Consider the following 19,308-nt stretch of genomic DNA (forward strand, 5'->3'; position numbering starts at 1 on the left):
AGAGCCAAGGAGAAAAGAACAGAGAGGGACAAGGAAAGAGAGAGAGACACTGAGAGAGCCAAGGAGAAAGAGGAGTGGGTTGTTGGGAGGGGTAAAAAGTCCTCTGATGGTGGGACTTCTGCCAAAGCTGCTGCCGATGTTGATGATGATGATGATGATGCTGTCTCCAGTAGCATGGGTTTCTCGGAGCACCTGGCCGTACTTCAGACAGAGCTAGACGCCCACCTCAGGGCAGAGCTCCCCTCCAGTGGCCGGTCATCCACCGACTCTTTGGTCATCAAGTCATCACAGAAATCTTTGGCCAAGCCGCCGCGGAAATTCGGGGAGGATCAGAAGAAAACAGTCCAGAGGCAGACCAGGCTAGACGGTGAGGCTCAGGAAGTCGCTGAGAGGTGGGACGTCCAGCCCGTGGACCGAGTCCAGCTCAAAGAGGATGCTGATGGTGGTCAAGGAGGCGATGCTGCGGTCAGTGTGGCTCGAGGGGAGGAGGGGAGGACAGATCCTGAGGCCACAGACGTACCAGAGAGGGAACGGAGGCAGGAGGGTCAGACGTCTAGTGAACAGTCGCTGGATCCTTTTGAACCTGAGGTGTGTTGGTTGTGGTCACTTATGTGTGGTTACTGATGTACTACCCCCAGTGACACGAAAATCCAGTGTCATAGATACAGTTTCTGAAATGAAAAATCTAATGTTATAAATACAGTTGCTGACACGATAATCTAATGTTATAAATACAGTTTCTAATATGAAAAATCTAATGTTATAAAAACCGTTTCTGACATGATCATCTAATGTTATAAATACAGTTGCTGAAAGAAAAATCTAATGTTATAAATACAGTCACTGACATGATAATCTAATGTTATAAATACAGCGGCTGAAATGAAAAATCTAATGTTATAAATACTGTTGCGACATGAAAATCTATTGTTATGGAGAGGGCTGCACTTGAAAATCCAATACGTTGTGGTCATTGTAATTTTTTAATTTCCTCAGTTGTTCAAAATCTCCCTGGATAAACAAGGGAAGACGTTTGGATTCACAGTTGCAGGTGGCATGACCACTGGTGGGTGTTACATCAAACAGTTGGTGGCAGAGCCAGCGGTCAGTGACGGACGGCTGCGGCCAGGGGATAAGATTGTCCAGGTGAGGTTATTGGAGTGTTGTAGGGGTCAGAGGTAACCAACCGTTTAAGTGATTTACTAACTCTATATTTATTAAAGCAAATCAAGTTGAAGACAAGTCAAGTATATCTTTAAAAAAGTGAACAATATACGTAGTCGTGGTAGGATTCATGTGACTTAACCCTTTGAGCCCTAACCTCCTGAGGCTACGGTGCCCCTCTGCCTGAGCTCCTGAGCGATATATTACTAACATTCATGTGATCATCAGAATCTCTTTCAATATCCCACTCAGGGTAGTCTTCCTCATTACCAGCATCTAATTCAGACAGATCCTCTATATAATCAATAACATCCTGTGTAGTAAACACAGTTTCTCGTGCACATTTGTCTCAATCGGGCTGGTTTGGGGAAAAGGTCTCGCTCATCGCTGTACCAGTGGCTAGGCGTATGGGCAGTTTTACTTTTTACACGTCACTGGTGTGCTGGTGGCTAGGGCTCAAAGGATTAACCTGTTTTTTATTTGATCCTGAAGATAAGAAGGCAGAGGCCAGTACTGCTGTGGAGAGGAGGATGGTTTTGGGAATACAAAAAGGAAGCCGAAAATCTGGCATCCTTGCAGGAAAGAACAGAAGAACATTCAACCAGATATGTACTGTGGGTGGTTGGCGGGCGCTCTGGTGTGGTTTGCTCCTTCTTTCCTACAGAAAACTATCGTCCTTATCTCCCCTTCTTCTTTTTTATGTTTGTTACTCTCTTGTAACGCCTCTAATCTTCTGGCTCTCATATGACCTTATGCAGTTGCGAGTGCCGTAAAACACTTATTAAAACTAACTAAGATATGCAGTGGCACAATCAGTAGAAAGACCCCCAGCAGCATTTTGGAGAAAGCAACGAAGCATCAATGCACATATCCAGAATGCAGGGATGTTGCTTCCTGAAACAATCGTTTGATCCGTTTAACTAACTCAACTTACTGTCACCAGGTAAATGGACAAGACACGACCACGCTGAGCCACTTTGAGGCTGTCTGTCTGCTGAGAAAGATTCCCGATACTGTCACGCTGCACCTGTTGAGGTATCCCAGCTCTTTAGAGACACAGGAGCGGCTGAGAAAACTTCAGGTAGGCATCAGCTCAAGTATAGGTGTCTGTCTGTTTGTCTGTCTGTCGTGTCTTTGTCTCTCTCTCTCTGTCTGTCTTTCTGTCTGTCTGTCTGTCTGTCTCTCTCTCTCTCTCTCTCTCTCTCTCTCTCTCTCTCTCTCTCTCTCCGTGTGTGTGTGTGTTTGTGCGAAGTCATCAGCGTCATGGGCATATGTGTGTGTGCCTGTGTCTCTCACACTTTTTTCAATTTCACTTTTACTGCACAGTGGGTAATGTATTTGCCCTGACCAGTTCATCAGTGACTGTGTTGTGTGTGTGTGTGCGCACACGCGCCTCTCTGATGAGATATATTTTACTCTCTCCGTCTCTCTCTTTTTTTCTCTTTCATTTTCCCTCTCTCTCTCTCACTTCCTTTCTCTCTCTCTCCTTCTCTCTCTCTCTCTCTCTCTCTCTCTCTCTCTCTCTCTCTCTCTCTCTCTCTCTCTCTCTCTCTCTCTGTCACCTTCTCACTTTCTCACTTACAACCCACAGGATGATGCGTTTGCCCTGACCAAGTCCCCAGCATCAGACACCGCAGTCCTACCGGAAGACACTGCTCATGCTACCGGGGAGGGAGGAGAGACTCAGAAATCTGTCCGCGATCTTGGCCGACCTGTCGGTACGCCCAAAGCAATTATCAAACCGTATGGCTACCGGGGAAAATCTGGCCAGACTGAAGTGGTATCAGAGACTGAAGATCCCCTCGAGCTGGCCAAACAGGCAATGGAAGACCTGACGTTGAGCAGTGAAGACAGAGAAGAAGTCAGCCAAAAGAATACAGAGGTAATATGCTCACTCGTATGTATATGGGAACTTTATCTGACTGGTTTCTTTGCGTTGCATTTGGTACAAAGTTACACTGCTGTCTCTTTATTGTCTGTTGTGCTAAGTCAGATTAAGTCAAAATGGTGGGTGGTTGGCGGGTGCTTTGTTGTGGTTTGCTTCTTCTTTCCTATCTAACATCTGTTTTCTTTATCTCCTCCCCTCCTTCTTTTTTGTGTTTGTTATTCTCTTGTAACACTGTTATCTTCTGCACTTATTTGACCCTTTTCTGTTGCAAGTGCCGTAAAACTCTTACTAAAACAAATTTCTTTTGTACTGTGTCAAACTGGTTTCTCTTATTGTCCTTTGTACTTATGCAAGTTGGTTTCTATTATTGTCCTTTGTACTTATGCAAGTTGGTTTCTCTTATTGTCCTTTGTACTTATGCAAGTTGGTTTCTCTTATTGTCCTTTGTACTTATGCAAGTTGGTTTCTATTATTGTCTTTTGTACTTATGCAAGTTGGTTTCTATTATTGTCTTTTGTACTTATGCAAGTTGGTTTCTCTTATTGTCCTTTGTACTTATGCAAGTTGGTTTCTCTTATTGTCCTTTGTACTTATGCAAGTTGGTTTCTATTATTGTCCTTTGTACTTATGCAAGTTGGTTTCTATTATTGTCCTTTGTACTTATGCAAGTTGGTTTCTATTATTGTCCTTTGTACTTATGCAAGTTGGTTTCTATTATTGTCCTTTGTACTTATGCAAGTTGGTTTCTATTATTGTCCTTTGTACTTATGCAAGTTGGTTTCTCTTATTGTCCTTTGTACAAATTTAGACTGATTTCTCTTATTGCCTTTTGTACTTAATCAACCTGGATTTTTTTTGGGGGGGGGGGAGTCAAACTTTTTACTGTATGCTCTAATGTCTTTTGTACTTAATATGTATTGTGTTGATGTTCATTCCTTAAACTCAAACAAACATTGGAAGACTCATGTGTGGGTGAGCGTCGTCAGGTAGTTGATGATCTGTGCGGGTGGTTGGAGGGTGCTGTTGGTAGGCTCCATTTAGTTCCCCTCTGTTGTTTCTCTGTGTCTATCTTGCTTTCTCCATGCTCGAAGTGGAAAGTGGGTGGTTGGCGGATGCTCTCTTGTGATTTGCTCCTTCTTTCCTATCAAACGTATAATATCGTCCTCATATCCTCTCCTTTTTTGTGTTTGTTACTCTCTTGTAACACCTCCCTGTCAGCACTTAAACGACCTTATTGTGTTGCAAGTGCCATAAAACACTTACTAAAGTATAAAACGACGTGGAAATGACCATTTGAGTGGTTGGAAGGTGCCACTGATAGCCCCTACTTCTTTTCTGTCCCTCCTTTGTTTGTGTCTTTAATGAGCATTATCGTGTTGATATATTTCTCAGTTCTCATACAAACAAACAAAAATGCTTATGTGACGATAATGTGCTGCAAGTGCCGTAAAACTCCTGCTAAAAAACTAAAAGTAAACTCACAAAACTCCCTCTCTCCCCCACAAAACTCCCTCCCTTCCCCCAGCTCGCTGTAATGAGAGTTGAGTTGATCAAACCGGATGGGCCTGGTACTTCCAGTCTCGGGCTCAGCCTGGTGGAGAGGGAGCTAGAGGGGCAGTCGGGCATACACGTCAAGCGCATACAGCCCCGCAGTCTCGTGGCTCAGGATGGACGGCTCGCTGTGGGCGATAGGATTCTGCAGGTGAATTCTTGGCGTTGTCTACTGTTCATTCGTTCTCTCCTGTTGGATTTTTTTTTTACCTCTCTTTCTTTCTGTCTTTTTTGTTTCTCTGTCTTTCTCTCTCTCCCACATGCTCTCTTCTCTTTTCCCCCTCCCCTCTCTCTCTCTCTCTATCTGTCTCTAATTGCCTCTCTCTCTCTCTCTCTCTCTCTCTCTCTCTCTCTCTCTCTCTCTCTCTCTCTCTCTCCCACATGCTCTCTTCTCTTTTTCCCCCTCCCCCCCTCTCTCTATCTCTCTGTTTCAGTTTGCCTGTCTTTCTCTCTCTTTCTGCCCCCCCCTCTCTCTCTCTCTCTCTCTCTCTCTCTTTCTTTCCCTCTCTCTCTCACTCTCTCTCTTTCTCTTTCTCTTTCTCTCCCTCTCTCTGTCTGTCACTCTTTCTCTGTCTGTCTCCCTCTCTGTCTGTCTCCCTTTCTGTCTGTCTGTCTGTCTGTCTATCTGTCTCTCTCTCCTTCCCCCCCCCCCTCTCTCTCTCCCTCTCTCTCTCTCATGCTCTCCCCACTGTATTATGTCGTTAGGTCAATGGTATCTCCTTCATCGGACTGGGCCAAAAGGCAGCTGCATCGGTACTCAGGGAACTCCGTGGGAAGCTGGTGCTCACAATAGCCAGGTGAGTGAGGAGGGCTCGCTGCTGTGGTGGATGTGTGTGTGTGTGTGTTTGTGTTGTTGATCTGTGTGAGTGTATGTGTGGGTGTTCGTGGTGTGTGTGTGTGTTGGGGGGGTGGGGGGTGTTCATGATGTGTGTGGATGCTCATGATGTGTGTGTGTGTGTTCATAATGTGTATATGTGAGGGTGTATAGGGCTGTTCATGATGTGTATATTATGTGAGGGTGTATGGGGCTGTTCATGATGTGTATATGTGAGGGTGTATGGGGCTGTTCATGATGTGTGTGAATGTCGGGGGGGGGGGGGGTGTTGATGTGTGTGGATGTTCATGATGTGTGTGGATGCTCATGATGTGTGTGTGTGTGTTCATGATGTGTATATGTGAGAGTGTATGGGGCTGTTCATGATGTGTGTGTGTGTCGGGGGGGAGGTCATGATGTGTGTGCTTCTTTTCTTTCCTTCTTAGTTCCTGTCCATCCATCTTGCTTTTTTCCCTGTAGTAATTGAATAACTATGTGCCTGGTTGATTGGTGCTCTGGTATGGTTTCCTTGTTTCCTATCAAACATCTATTGTCCTTATCTCTGCTCCATCTTTTTTCTGTTTGTTATTCTCCAGGAACACCAACACCTCTAATCTTTGGCATTTAATATGACCTATTTTTGTTTGCAAGTGCCTTAAAACTTATACTAAAACTAAAACTATACAAATAACCATTATCTTATCGATGTGCTTTGCTTTATTCCCACAAACCCAAACAGTAGGTGGTTGGCAGGTGCTCTGGTGTGGTTTGCTTCTTCTTTTCTATCAAACATCTATCGTCCTTATCTCTCCTCCTTTTTTATGTTTGTTACTCTCTTGTGACACCTCTCATCTCCTGGCGCTCATATGTCCTTATGCAATTATGAGCGCCGTAAAACCTCTACTAAAACGAAACAAAAAACCCGAACAAGTGAAAATCCATCGTTAGGTCTCTTGTTTATACTTCCTGTGATGCAAATTGCCAACAAAATTGAGACTAAACCTGTCCTCCTTCAGGTCTACCAGGAGAGGAGGAGCCAACCCTCCTGATGGTGAGGCAAGCGGTGAGGACGGCATCGATGACATGCTGGGTGTCAAAGGTCAGAACTGGAGAACATTGATCCTTTGTTATGTAGAAAGCTTGCCAACTTTTTCAAAACCAAATCAGTCAGGGATATCCGGTCTTATAACACCAGATTAACACTTACTGTACCGCAGGCTAATATAGTGGAAAAACCCTCAAGTACCGCACCAGTTTAGAACGCTGAAGTGGTAGAATTTTTTTTCATTAAAAAAACCTTGGCAGCCCAAGAAACACGTCTTAATAATTCATAGAGGTACATCAACCATTCAGCTATCATATAGAGTGACTTCCTTTGGTATTTACTTCAGTGCAGTGCGTCCATTCCTTGTTTAATTATGTTTAGTGTGCCTGGTTGCGTCAGCGACTAAAGTCGCCAGCAGTAGTGAGCGCATACTACGGCCTAGCGACTACGACGGTACTGTAAATGTAAAGCAACAACAAACAAAATTACATCATATGGGCAGGTGATTGACGGGTGCACTGATGTGGTTTGCTCCTTCTTTCCTTTCAAAACATCTTATCGTCCTGATCTCTCCTGCTTCTTTTTTGTGTTTGCTACTCTCTTGTTACACCTCTAATCTTCAGCACTCATTAATGACCTTATTGTGTTACAAGTGCCGTAAAACTTTTAATAAAACTAAAAACCTAGTAAATCGCTGAGTACTTGGTTCTCCTGTTGTGGTGCAAATAACAAAGAACGTTGATCTATTTTGTTGAAAATTACCTAGAATTTCCCTCTTTTGTTGTGTAATATATGAGTACTTTTGTTCCCCTGTTTTGTAGTGCGTTGCCAAGAACTTTGATCTCCTGTTGGGTAATAAATTACAAAGCTGTTCGATCTCCTGTTGTGTAATAAATCTTAAAGAACTTTGATCTCTGATTGTGTAATAAATAACAAAGATATTTGATCTCTGATTGTGCGATAAATTACAAAGATCTTTGATCCCCTGTTGTGTAATAAATCGTCAAACAAATACTGAGTAGATTCCAATGAACTTTGTTGTTTCCCCTCTGACACAGATGTGACTGACTCTGATGATGACATCACATCCATGGCACAGGAGGCAGAGAGTCTGCTAGAGGAAGCAGGTAAATCATTGTGTAGCAGTTTGTTTTTTGTATTGTGTGTGTGTATCTATATGTGTATGGGTATGTGGATGCATGTTTGTGTATGTGTACGGGTGTGTGTGTATGCGTGGACCCGGGACTTGTGTGTCATTGACCTATATGTGCAGTGCTGACAAAGAATTGATACGGCTGACCTTTTTATGTGTTGTAAGATGTAGTTATGTATACAGTATAGTTTAAGGTTATTTGACATACGTTTAAGTCCAGGAAATACAAACAGAAACAGTCAGGTCCCAAAGTGCTTACTCCCATTGCCTGCCTTTGTTTCATACATTTAACCAACACGCCTAAGACAAGGGTTGTAACTGTGTGATACCACAAAACAAGGAGATACGTGTACAACGAGAGGGTGGTTGGAGGGTGCTGCTGGTAAATCCTCTTTCATTCCTTTTCACCCCCTGGGGCGGTGTCACCTACTGAAGTGTCTTTGAACCATACCCAAAGGGGGGACTTTTCTCGTCCATGCACAGTAAATGAGCTGATTCATCAATGTCACGCTCATAACTGTGCCTGATCTACAACAGGGAACTGCTGCTTTTTCTTTCCTAATCCTTACTATTGTCATTTTCCTCTACTTCTTTTGAATGTTTGTCACACTCTTGTGACCCACTATTTCCGGGGTGCCTTGATAGTCAAAGCAGACTTTGTGCTTTTGAAGCTAGAGAGGTGAGCAGAGTAAGTCTGATTCCCTGTAAGGACTTCTCTGCTGACATCCACCCCTTGGTGCTCATATGACATTATGAGGTTAATTGCGAGCGCCGTAAAACCTCTACTAAAACTAAAACTTAAACATTCCGTTTCCTCTTTTGTTTCTGTCAATTTATCTTTTTCCCCACTCACTTAACAACCATTATTGGTTTGATGTACTTTTCATTACTCAACTGGAAACTTTGGAACAATTTGAGAGTTTTCATCATAATTGTAAGGTCTTTCATGTGGAAGAGGATGGACTGTGTGGTAAAGGCAACTACTGTCATTATGTCTTAAGGAGTGGATGGTTGGAGGGTGCCACTAGTAGGTCTCACTTCTTTTCTTTCCTTCTATTGTTTCTGTGTGTCTGTCTTGCTTTTTCCTTGTACCAAACGACTGTAATTGTTTCAGTGGGCTTCCATTTTCTTCGGCTGCTGTCATTATTTGTCCAAACTGGACAGTTGGAAGTCACCACCGGTAGGTTGTACTTCTTTTCTTTCCCACAATCGTTTCTGTCAGTCTGTCTGCCTCGGGGTTTTTTTTCCCTGTACTACACAACTGTTATTGTGTCCCGATGAGCTACTCTTTACTCAAACAAAACTTTTAAAATACGAACGAAAATCATTTCTTCAGGTGTGAAAGCGTCTGAGGGCAGCCGAACCGACCTGGGAGAGGGTGGCTACGCGTCCCCGAGACTTCTGTCTGTGGCCAGACCCGTGGTCCTGACGGAGCAGTGGGTCGACGATTTGCCTCTGATGTCGCAGCCGCCCGGGGGCAGGGAGGGAGAAGGCGCCGGCCACAGTCCCTCCAACGAAGCTGCCACCTACGCTATCCAGGTCCTGCAGAGTCTGGCTGACCTTGTGGAGAGTGGGGAGCCTTATGAGGAGTTCAAAGTGAGTAGGACTTGTGGAGGGGTTCGGGGTTAGTAGACCTTATGAGGAGTTCAGGGTCCGTAAAACTTATGAGGAGTTCAGGGTCAGTAAAACTTATGAGGAGTTCAGGGTCAGTAAAACTTATGAGGAGTTCAGGGTCAATAAAACTTATAAGGAGTTCAAGGTGGGTAGGATCTGTGAGGGGTTCGGAGTTTGTAGGACTTAAAAGGAGTTCAGGGTTACCAGAATTTATGAGGAGTTCATGGTTATTAGAACTTATGAAGTAGAACTTATGAGGAGTCTATGGTAAGTAGAAATTATGAAGTATGAGGAGTTTATGGTTGATAGAACTTATGAGGAGTACAAGGTTAGTAGACGTGTGAGGAGTTGGTGGTTACTAGAACTTACGAGGAGTTTATGGTTAGTAGACCTTATGAGGAGTTTATGATTAGTGGAGCGTATGAGGAGTTATTGTTAAATGAACTTCTGAGGAGTTTATGATTAGTGGAGCGTATGAGGAGTTATTGTTAAATGAACTTCTGAGGAGTTTATGATTAGTGGAGCGTATGAGGAGTTATTGTTAAATGAACTTCTGAGGTTAGTAAGACTTGTGAGGAGTTTAGGTTAGCAGAACTTATAAGGAGTTCAGGGTTAGTAGAACTTGTGAGGATTTCCAGGTTAGTAAAAGTTATGAGGAGTTTAAGGTTGATATCTTTTGAGTGAGGGGGGGGGCCACAAGTAGGTCTTCTTCTTTAGTTTCCCTCTGTTGTTTCTGTTTGTCTGTCTGTCAGTCTTTGCGTTTTCCCAGTACAAGATGATTTCCAACTTCCTTCTCTCCATCTAATCACTGTCCCTCCTCTTTCTCTCTCTCTCTCTCTCTCTCTCTCTCACTCTCTCTCTTTCTCTGTCTCTGTCTCTCTCTCTCTCTCTCTCTCTCTCTCTCTCTCTCTCTCTCTCATCTCTCACTCTCTCTCTCTCTCTCTCTCTCTCTCTCTCTCTCTCTCTCTCTCTCTCTCTCTCTCTCTCTCTCTCTCTCTCTCTCTCTCTCTCTCTCTCTCTTTTCCCCTCCTTCCCAGTTTGTCTATTTTTTGTGGTGAGTTTGAAATCTTTATCGTCAGGATCTGCGACAAATGAAAGAAGAGGACTCTAGTGATGTGGGCAAACTGGCGGAGAACAAAAGCAAGAACCGATACAGAAATGTTCTGCCCTGTGAGTTGGTGCATGTGTTCACTGAGATTTCTGTTATAGTGTGTATAGTGTGTCAGAAATGTGCTGCACTGTGAGTTTATGAGAATATCTGTGCAGGTTTTTGTTAGTATATGAAAAGTGTTGACCTGTGAGTTCCCACGTCTGTCCCCCAATTTTCAGTACTGTTTACTATTGGTTTTACGATGGTAAAAAGTGTTCTTCTGTATGAGACTGCATATGCATATCTATGTTTTATAGTCCGCTCACTTTTTTCATGCCCACTGTTTCTTGCTATTTTCTGAAAAATTGTCTGTAGCATTGCTTTGCTTTTTTTCATGAAATTCTTACATTTTGACAGGCCTTAAGATTTTCATTTCTTTTAATCTGCACATTAAATGGTTTATTCAAAGTGGCAGACTCCTTTGATCTTTTTGGAATATCACAAGATTCCAGACCTAAAAACTCAATATTACAGTAACAAAGGCATTTAGCCTTTGAAAGTTTAAAAAAATACTTTTTGGGGGTTTTGACAGTACAGAAAAAGCAAGCAGGAGGGAGAGAATGTGAGCCCTGATGTAAAATCATCCTTGTTGTTGAATGCAGTGGCCTCAGTGGTGTAATAAACCGTTCTGAATTGTGAACATTCAAGCAAGGTCGGTCTGGTTTGTTTTCAACAATCAAAGAGATGAAATCATGAACGGCTTTAATTTTTGCAGGGCAAAAAATATTCCCAAAGGTTTATAGCATTTCAAACCGCGTGTGCAAATTCCCAGTGCATTTAGATCAGAGGTAACTGAGATTTATAGCAGTACAAACATGGTCTCGAGAAGGTGAATGGACTGCAGTTAGTGTAGTACATGTGCAAGAAGTGTTCTGCAGTGTGAGTTCCTACATATATGCGAGTCATCAATTTTCCCAATCAGTTTTCTATGTATGGTACTCATATTTGTGACCTATTTGTGTTACAAGTGCCATAAAACTGTTATTAAAACCAAAAAGCTTCTCATTAATATAGATTTTACAGCACATAGAGTTAAGCGGGAATTTGCGCCATACAAATGCTAGTTACTATTTGTGTCATGACGCCGTGGAATCGGGTGCTTGTCAATTTTTAGGCATATAGAGTTATTAGCATTACCTTAAAGCTTGTTTATTTGTCTTACATTTGGCAAGAAAAAAGACTCATTTATCTTGAATAGAAGTTAAGATAGTATTTGTGACTGAAGGAGGTGGGGGGTCGTCTGGTATCAGAGGTAAAATTAGCATGAAAATGGCCGCCAAAGTTTGGTGACTTCCAAAGCTTGAGTGTGCTTAGAAACTCAAATTTACATTTTTTTGTCCCATTGATCAACTTTTTTCAGTAAAATCCTCACAGAGATGTGTTTGTAAATGGACATAAAAAATAAAAGGTGTGGAGCCAAAAAAAGAAATATAAAAAAAATATAGCCAACAGCCAGAAAAATGCCTGTTTCTTTTATTTAATTATTTTTATGAGTGCCTGATTTCACCAAGCTGCCTCACATAATGTACAATCATTATTATTATTACTCATCCAAAAAACAAACAAAAAACCCAGCTCCCTGACTGTTGCGTTGCCCTTTGTTCCACATATTTTATTATGTACTTGTATGTGCTCGTTTCGTAACGATGTGTAAGGGTGTGCGTGTGATAACCAAGTCGATGTGCGTGTGTATTTGGCGTGTACACGTGTGTGCATGAATGTGTGTGTGTGTGCGTGCGTGTATTTGGCATGTGTGTGTGCGCGTGTATTTGGCATGTGTGTGTGTCTAGTGTCTGTTCATGTGTGAATATTGTTCGCACATGCTTTTATGTAAAAGCGCCTAGAGCTGTGTTCACAAGGGAGTGGGCGCTCTAGAAATGATCTACATTATTATTATTATTATTATTATTATTTGCTCCATCCAGACGACAGTAACCGCGTGAGGCTGAGGGGCCAGGCCAGCGACTACATCAACGCAAGCCACATTTGCCTGGAGGTGGGCGACCAGCAGCACCGCGTGCGCTACATCGCCTCTCAGGGCCCGGCGCCAGACACGGTCGGCGACTTCTGGTCCATGGTTTGGCAGGAGCGGGCTGCAGCCGTGGTCATGCTCACTCAGCTCTCGGAGGCCGGAAAGGTCAAATGTCACACCTACTGGCCAGTCAGCAAGGAGGAGCCACTCCGCTTGGATGATGGGTGAGACGCCGTGGATACTGGAATGATGCGCTAACACTGCGACATGATAAAATTCTGACCGCTCGCTACTTCAGAATTACAAAGTTCTATCTGACATTTTTGGCCCTTTTGAGTACTAAGACCGTGAGGGTGGGTGGTTGGCGGGTGCTCTGGTGGGGTTTGCTTCTTCTTTTCTATCGAACATCTATCGTCTTTATCTCCCTTCCTTCTTTTTTGTGTTTGTTACGCTAACACCTTTAATCTTTGGCTCTTATATGGCCCTATCGTGTTGCAAGTGCTGTAAAACACTTACTAAAAGTAAAAGACCATGGGGTCGGAAAGCAAAAGCCTTACTTACTGTTCTATCAAAATCGTAAGAATATTCAGAGTCATTATCAAGATATTCAAAGACCTGCATGACCTATTGTGAAACTTAAATTTTTTTACATCAAATTTCTCAGTACTAGGTACTGAGCAGATAAAACTGTATTTATGAGGTAGTGCACTTTTACACAACACAGACATTGTAATGTGCAGCACAAGTCTGTAACACGTTTAGAAAACTGATCATTGTCACAGACACTGTGTATGTGTTCTTTGTTAGATTAAGGATGTATATGTGAGGCATGGTGGCGCAATCAGGCACTCGTCAAAATAATTAAATCCAAGAGACTGGCACTTTTCTGGTGGTTGGGCAATTTTCTCCAAATCCCCAGCACCATGTCCAAATAGAAACTCATTTCTGTGTAGATTTTACTGGAAAAACGTTGACAAAAAGCAAAAAAGATTGTAATTGTGCAGTTTTCAAACACACTCAAGTCAACAAACTTTGGCAGTCATTATTATAATTAATATTTTTATTTTTATCATTATTATTATTTTCACATTATTATTATTATTATTATTATTTATATTTTTAAAATTATTTTTATTATTGTTTTTATTATTATTTTAGAAAATCATTATTATGATCATGATTATTATTATTGTTGTTGTTGCTATTATTATTATTATTATTATTAATATCATCATCATCATCATTCTATCTGTGTTATTTGTTCCCTTTGCCAGGAGGCTGTGTGTCCGACTGAAGCGCAGGTACACAGTGGCGGAGATCTGTGTGCTGGACATGTCCCTGGAGGGCGGGGCAGGGGACCAGCAGGAGGTGACGCTGCTCCAGCTGATGTCCTGGCCGGACCACGGGGCACCCGACACAGCCCTGCCCCTGCTTAAGGTACGGAGAACTCGACTCGCTTTGTGTTTGTGTGCGCGCCTCAGGCACATAGGTGTGGGGAGTGGATGCGGGAGAGCCTCCACACTTGTTGGTCCTTCTTTTCTTTTTCTTTCCACACGGTATGTCCTTTTTCTTTTTTTGCACTGGTATGTCCTTTTTCTTTTCCTTCCTGTATGTCCTTTTTCTTTTTTTTTGGGTACTGGTATGTCCTACTGGTATGTCCTTTTTCCTATCTTTCCACTGGTATGTCCTTTTTCCTATCTTTCTACTGGTATGTCCTTTTTCCTATCTTTCTACTGGTATGTCCTTTTTCCTGTCTTTCCCTCTGTTGTTTTTGTCTTTTCCACTGGTATGTCCTTTTTCCTGTCTTTCCACTGGTATGTCCTTTTTCCTGTCTTTCCACTGGTATGTCCTTTTTCCTGTCTTTCCCTCTGTTGTTTTTGTCTTTTCCACTGGTATGTCCTTTTTCTTTTCCTCCCTCTATGTCCCTTTTCTTTTCTTTCCTTCTGTTATTTATTTATTTTATTTTTTTGTCCCTTTTCTTTCCCAATGTTGTTTTGTCCTTTCCACTTGTATGTCCTTTTTCTTTTCTTTCTCTCTGTTGCTTTTTGTCCTTTCCACTTGTATGTCCTGCTTCTTTTCTTTCCCTCTGTTGTTTTTTTTATCCATCCGTCTTACTTTTCCCCTGCACTTACAACTGTTGCTGTTATTGTGTTGGTACGCTCCTTTTCACTTGAACACTTCTTTGCTTTCCATTGGTATGTCCTTTTTCTTTCCTTTCCCACTTGTTTTTGTCCTGTTTTACTTTTTCTTAGCATTGAATAACTGTTACTTGGTGGTTGTCGGGTGCTCTGGTGTGGTTTGCTCCTTCCTTCCTACCAAATATCTAGCGTCCAGATCTCTTCTCCTTCTTTTTTGTGTTTTGTGTTTGTTACTCTCTTGTAACACCTGTAATCTTTGGCACTTATATGACCTTATTGTGTTGCAAGTGCCGTAAAACTCTTACAAACACTTTTTTAAAAAATAACTGATACAGTTTTTTTGTTGATGTGCTTCTTTTCACTTGAGCGCTGATACAATTAACCTAGCCACTGGTAGGTCCTACTTCTTTACTTTCCCTCTGTTGTTTCCGTCTGTCTGTCTTACTTTTTCCCAGCACTACATGACCATTGCGGGTGGGTGGCGGGTGCTCTGGTGTGGTTTGCTCCTTCTTTCCTATCAAACATCTGTCATCCTTATCTCTCCTCCTTCTTTGGTGTTTGTTACTCTCTTACACTTCTAATCTTCGGCGCCTCATATGACCTTTTTGTGTTGCAAGTGCTGTAAAACTCTTACTAAAACTAAAAATGTACTTTTCCCCCACACTAAATAACTTACTGTTTATTGTGTTGGTACGCTTCTTTTCACTAAACCATTCAACCTAGGTGTGGTTGGGTGTGGAACGCCACTGGTTGGTCCCTCTTCCTTTCTTTCCCTCTGTTCTTTTCATCTATCCGTCTAAGTCTTACGTTTTCCCTGCACTCAATAACCGTCGGTGGCTGGTGGATGCACTGGTGTTGTTTGCTCCTTCTTTCCTATCCAACATCTATCGTCCTTTTATCTCTCCTCGTTTTTTGTGTATGCTACTCTCTTGTAAAACATTTATTCTTCGGGACTTATATGGCCTTATCGTGTTGCAAGTGCCGTAAAACTCTCACGAAAGCTAAAGCACCCAGCAACTGTTGGCTTATTTCTGCTGTAAACTGACAAAACGCCTTTTTTTCATTTTGGTGTCAAAAACTTTGTTTTGCTAAATCGAAAAAGCCAGATTAGTTACTCTACTTGTGTGAAAAAATCAACAAAGTGAAACTGTGACTAGTTTTTTAAAAATAAATTAGAAATTAAATTTCAGAAGCACTCTATTTCTCGAAACTGCTGTGAATTTTTAAAAAAGGCGTTTCGTCAGATTACGGAAGATCTGTGTTGAAGTGCTTCTTTTCACTTGAACACTCAAACAATCAACCTAGGTATGAGTGATGCAGGGTGCCTCAGGTAGTTCCTTCTTTTTCTTTTCTTTCACTCTGTTATTTCTTGTGACAAGCACCTGATTCTTAAAGCTTTTTCATTTGTCTTTCTTTTGATGAAAAAAATATCCATTTATTTCACATACAAGTCGAGATATTTGCGATTCAAGGAGGTGGGGGTCGCCAGGTCTCAGAGGCAAAATTAGCGAGAAAATGATCGTCAAAGTTTAGTTTTTTCCTTACGTTGAGAGTCCATGGAAGCAGAAAATTTACATTTTGTATGCATTTAATTAATTGACCTTTTTTTTCAGAACCGTCCACACAGAAATGTGTTGTTTAATGGACATGGAAGGTGATAGCCAAAAAACGAAAATTTGATCAAAATTCCCAAACCTACGCAAAAATACTAGTTTCTTCACTTTCATTATTTTGACAAGCGCCTGATTTCACCACGCTGCTTCACATATGGACAAATTTCTTCCCCCCCTTCTCTTCAGCTCCTCCAAGTGATGCACCTGTGTGAGAGGGGTGCACCAGCTGTGGTGCACTGCAGTGCGGGCATCGGACGCACCGGTGCTCTCATCGCCATAGACGTGGCGCTCACAGCTATAGGGCTAGGTCTGCAGGTAGGTACTCACTGGTCTTCAGTTTCTCTTAACCCTATCCGTACGTCGTGTTGTACTATCGTATCTGTACGACGTGGGGAACTCTGTGCCACCACTTTTCAAAGAGGAAATTTAATCTGATGTTAATCCGATTCGTACGCTTTGCATAGCGGTCTGTCGAAATGATTTTTTGAAAATTACTGAAAGTTTCAAAGAGATCTTCGTATTAGAAGTATTCTAAAATGTGAAGAATACAACCCGGAGGGGCGTGTACAAAATGACCTCAAGGCTTACGAATAGGGTTAATTCTTACTGTGAGACGCACCAGTTCAGTTGGCTTATAGCGTCACGCGATTGATTGCGCTCATAACAAATATTTACAAAACTTCAGCAAAATTATTTAATGTATAATTTAAACTGTGTGCTTACTGTTTAGACGAGTCGATTCATCTCAGTTTTTGGTGGGGGTTTTTAAGTTAAATTGTGAGCGGAGCAATAAGGAAATTTGTGATGCCCACAGAGTGGACACTTTAGAAGTGATTATTATTATTATTATTATTATTATTATTATTATTACTATTCCTTTATTATCACCATTTGTTTGTGTCAGTTTTCCCAGCAATAAGAAGCGACCATCACTGTGTCTGTGTGTTTTTCTTTTAATAAAAGCTCACCATACAAAGCTAATTTGACACATATCCGTCCATTCACAGAATGAGGTTTGACTTTTATTTCGGTATATGGTTTTTACTTGCAGTTTGACATGTACAAAATTGTGAAAGACCTGCGGAGACAACGTCATGGAATGATTCAAACCACAGTAAGTCGGGGCAGAAAGTCTCAAGACTGTGCTGATCTCTTCTTTCTGTGTGTGTGTGTGCTGTCCTCATGAGCATGTGTCTATGTGCTGTGTGTGTGTGCTGTGCGCTAGTGTCAGTGTGTTGTGTGTGTGTACGTGTTGGTCTCTCGAGTTGCTGTCTGTGTAGGGGTACTGATTCTCTGTGCCCTTGTCTGTGTGCTGTGTGTGCTTGTTTGTGTGTGTGTGTGTGCATGTTCTGGTCTCTCGATTCGATGTCTGTGTACGCGTACTGATTCTCTGTACCCTTGTGCTGTGTGTGCGTGTTTGTGTGTGTGTGTGTGCATGTTCTGGTCTCTCGATTCGGTGTCTGTGTACGCGTACTGATTCTCTGTACCCTTGTGCTGTGGTCGTATGTGTGTGTGAAAGAGAGAGAGTGTGTGTGTGTGTGTGTGTTCATGTGCTTGTCTCTCGAGTCGGTGTCTGTACTGGTACTGATTCTCTGTGCCCTAGTCTCATGAGCAGGTGTTGAGTGCTGGTCACCTTGAAAATTTTCCAAAAATATATAAGTAGGTTCTAGATTTTGCCGTAAAATTACTCTGGGTTATCTTGTCCTTTCCCTTTGTGATTTCCCCGTCTACCCATGTCATTTTCATGTGTCATTTCCATGTGCTTACTATATTGTCATTTACCTTTGTTCACCATCAGTTTCTCCATTCCCTGTGTTCACTTTGTCGTGTCAGCTGCCTCTGTAACTTTACTCCATGCAGTTTCTGTGGGTTTTACTCATGCTGTTCTTTATGTTCACCATGTCACTTCCCTCTGCTCACAGTGTCAAAAGTGGGTGGTTGACGGGTGCTCTGGTGTGGTTTGCTTCTTCTTTGCTATCAAACATCTATCATCCTTATCTCTCCTCCTTCTTTGTTGTGTTTGTTACTCTTTTGTAACACCTCTAATCTTCGGCACTTATATGACCTTATTGTGTTGCAAGTGCTGTAAAGCACATACCAAAACTTTTTTTTAAAAACCCTTACTGAAACAAACAAACTCTGACTAAAAATGAAATCAAAAAGACAATGTTCCTATTTGTTCACAGGACCAGTATCTGTTCTGCTACACTGCCTGCATGGAGGCCCTTCTCAGTCTGGACTCAGATGTCAAATGAGGAACATGTGGACACAGTCACCGCTCAAAGCTCGCCACACTCACTCACACACTTGTGACATACACACTCACACACACATTCCCACACATACACACACACACACACACTCACGCACACACACACACTGAAACAAACTTTCACACCTTATACACTCCCAGGCACGTGCGCACACTGACAAAGGCTTATACACATAACTGCCGTAAGCTGACAAAACGCCTTTTAAAAAAAATTCACAGCAATTTCTTCGAGATACAGACGCTTTTTGTCAGTGTAACCATTTTAAAAAGGCGTTCTTCCTAAATTTGAATTCTAATTTATTCAAAAACTGGTCGCCGTTCCACTTTGATTTTTTCACACAAGTAGAATTACTTGTAACTGATCAGGCTTTGGATTTAGCAAATATATTAAAAATTTGGTGCCTAAAATGAAAAAAGGCTTTTTACCAGCTTACGGCAGATATGGACTCGCCACCGACACGTATAGTATAGGTGCACGGAGTTAATGACTGACGAGCGGAGGCAGTGACTGGTGAACGTGAGGTGGAACGTCTAGCCCAGATCAAAAGTAAATGTCAAAACTTTCAAGCCTGTCGGAGCAACGGCAGGAATGGATCTGGGAAGTCCAGGGGTTTTTTGTTTTTTTTCGTGTTTCGATTGTCAGGGTTATTGGTGGAGGCTTGTGTGTTGTCTCCGCAGTGTTTACAGGCATGTGACGTTGTCGCGACGGTTGCGTTTCGAGTTTTCTCGGCCTTGTATGTTTCGTAATCCTCTCTGTGCAATACTGGACTTGCTGTGACTCCCGTGTAAATCTACTGTGACTGTGACCTCTGTCTGGTCTAACTGACCAGTGACTCCCCCCCCCCCCCCCCCCCCCCCCCCCATGACCCTGTCTGGATCTTCAATGACCGCCATTATATGGATTTGCACAGTGACCTGTGACCCCCATTTGGAC

General features: G+C 42.3%; 1 protein-coding gene across 1 annotated transcript; it reads left to right on the forward strand.

Annotated features, from left to right (window-relative positions):
• Positions 1-18,586, forward strand: LOC101862280 (tyrosine-protein phosphatase non-receptor type 13). Its single transcript, XM_013083695.2, has 15 exons — positions 1-588; positions 997-1,146; positions 2,108-2,245; positions 2,756-3,046; positions 4,578-4,754; positions 5,309-5,400; positions 6,434-6,516; positions 7,521-7,589; positions 8,952-9,211; positions 10,309-10,399; positions 12,305-12,575; positions 13,626-13,788; positions 16,289-16,417; positions 17,154-17,216; positions 18,289-18,586. The coding sequence occupies exons 1-15, from the start codon at positions 175-177 to the stop codon at positions 18,355-18,357; spliced, it is 2,460 nt and encodes an 819-aa protein (XP_012939149.1). The 5' UTR covers positions 1-174; the 3' UTR covers positions 18,358-18,586.
• Positions 18,587-19,308: the final 722 nt, after the last annotated feature.

Source organism: Aplysia californica, unplaced genomic scaffold, assembly GCF_000002075.1.
Source record: "Aplysia californica isolate F4 #8 unplaced genomic scaffold, AplCal3.0 scaffold00249, whole genome shotgun sequence".
Classification (NCBI taxonomy): domain Eukaryota; kingdom Metazoa; phylum Mollusca; class Gastropoda; order Aplysiida; family Aplysiidae; genus Aplysia; species Aplysia californica.

What these genes read in the sequence shown, in the direction of transcription:
- LOC101862280 (XM_013083695.2), top strand. Translation starts at nt 175, where the DNA reads ATGGGTTTCTCGGAGCACCTGGCCGTACTTCAGACAGAGCTAGACGCC. An exon ending in CAGGGGATAAGATTGTCCAG is followed by an intron (nt 1,147 to 2,107) that starts GTGAGGTTATTG and finishes TACTGTCACCAG; the next exon opens with GTAAATGGACAAGACACGAC. An exon ending in AGCCTTATGAGGAGTTCAAA is followed by an intron (nt 9,212 to 10,308) that starts GTGAGTAGGACT and finishes CTTTATCGTCAG; the next exon opens with GATCTGCGACAAATGAAAGA.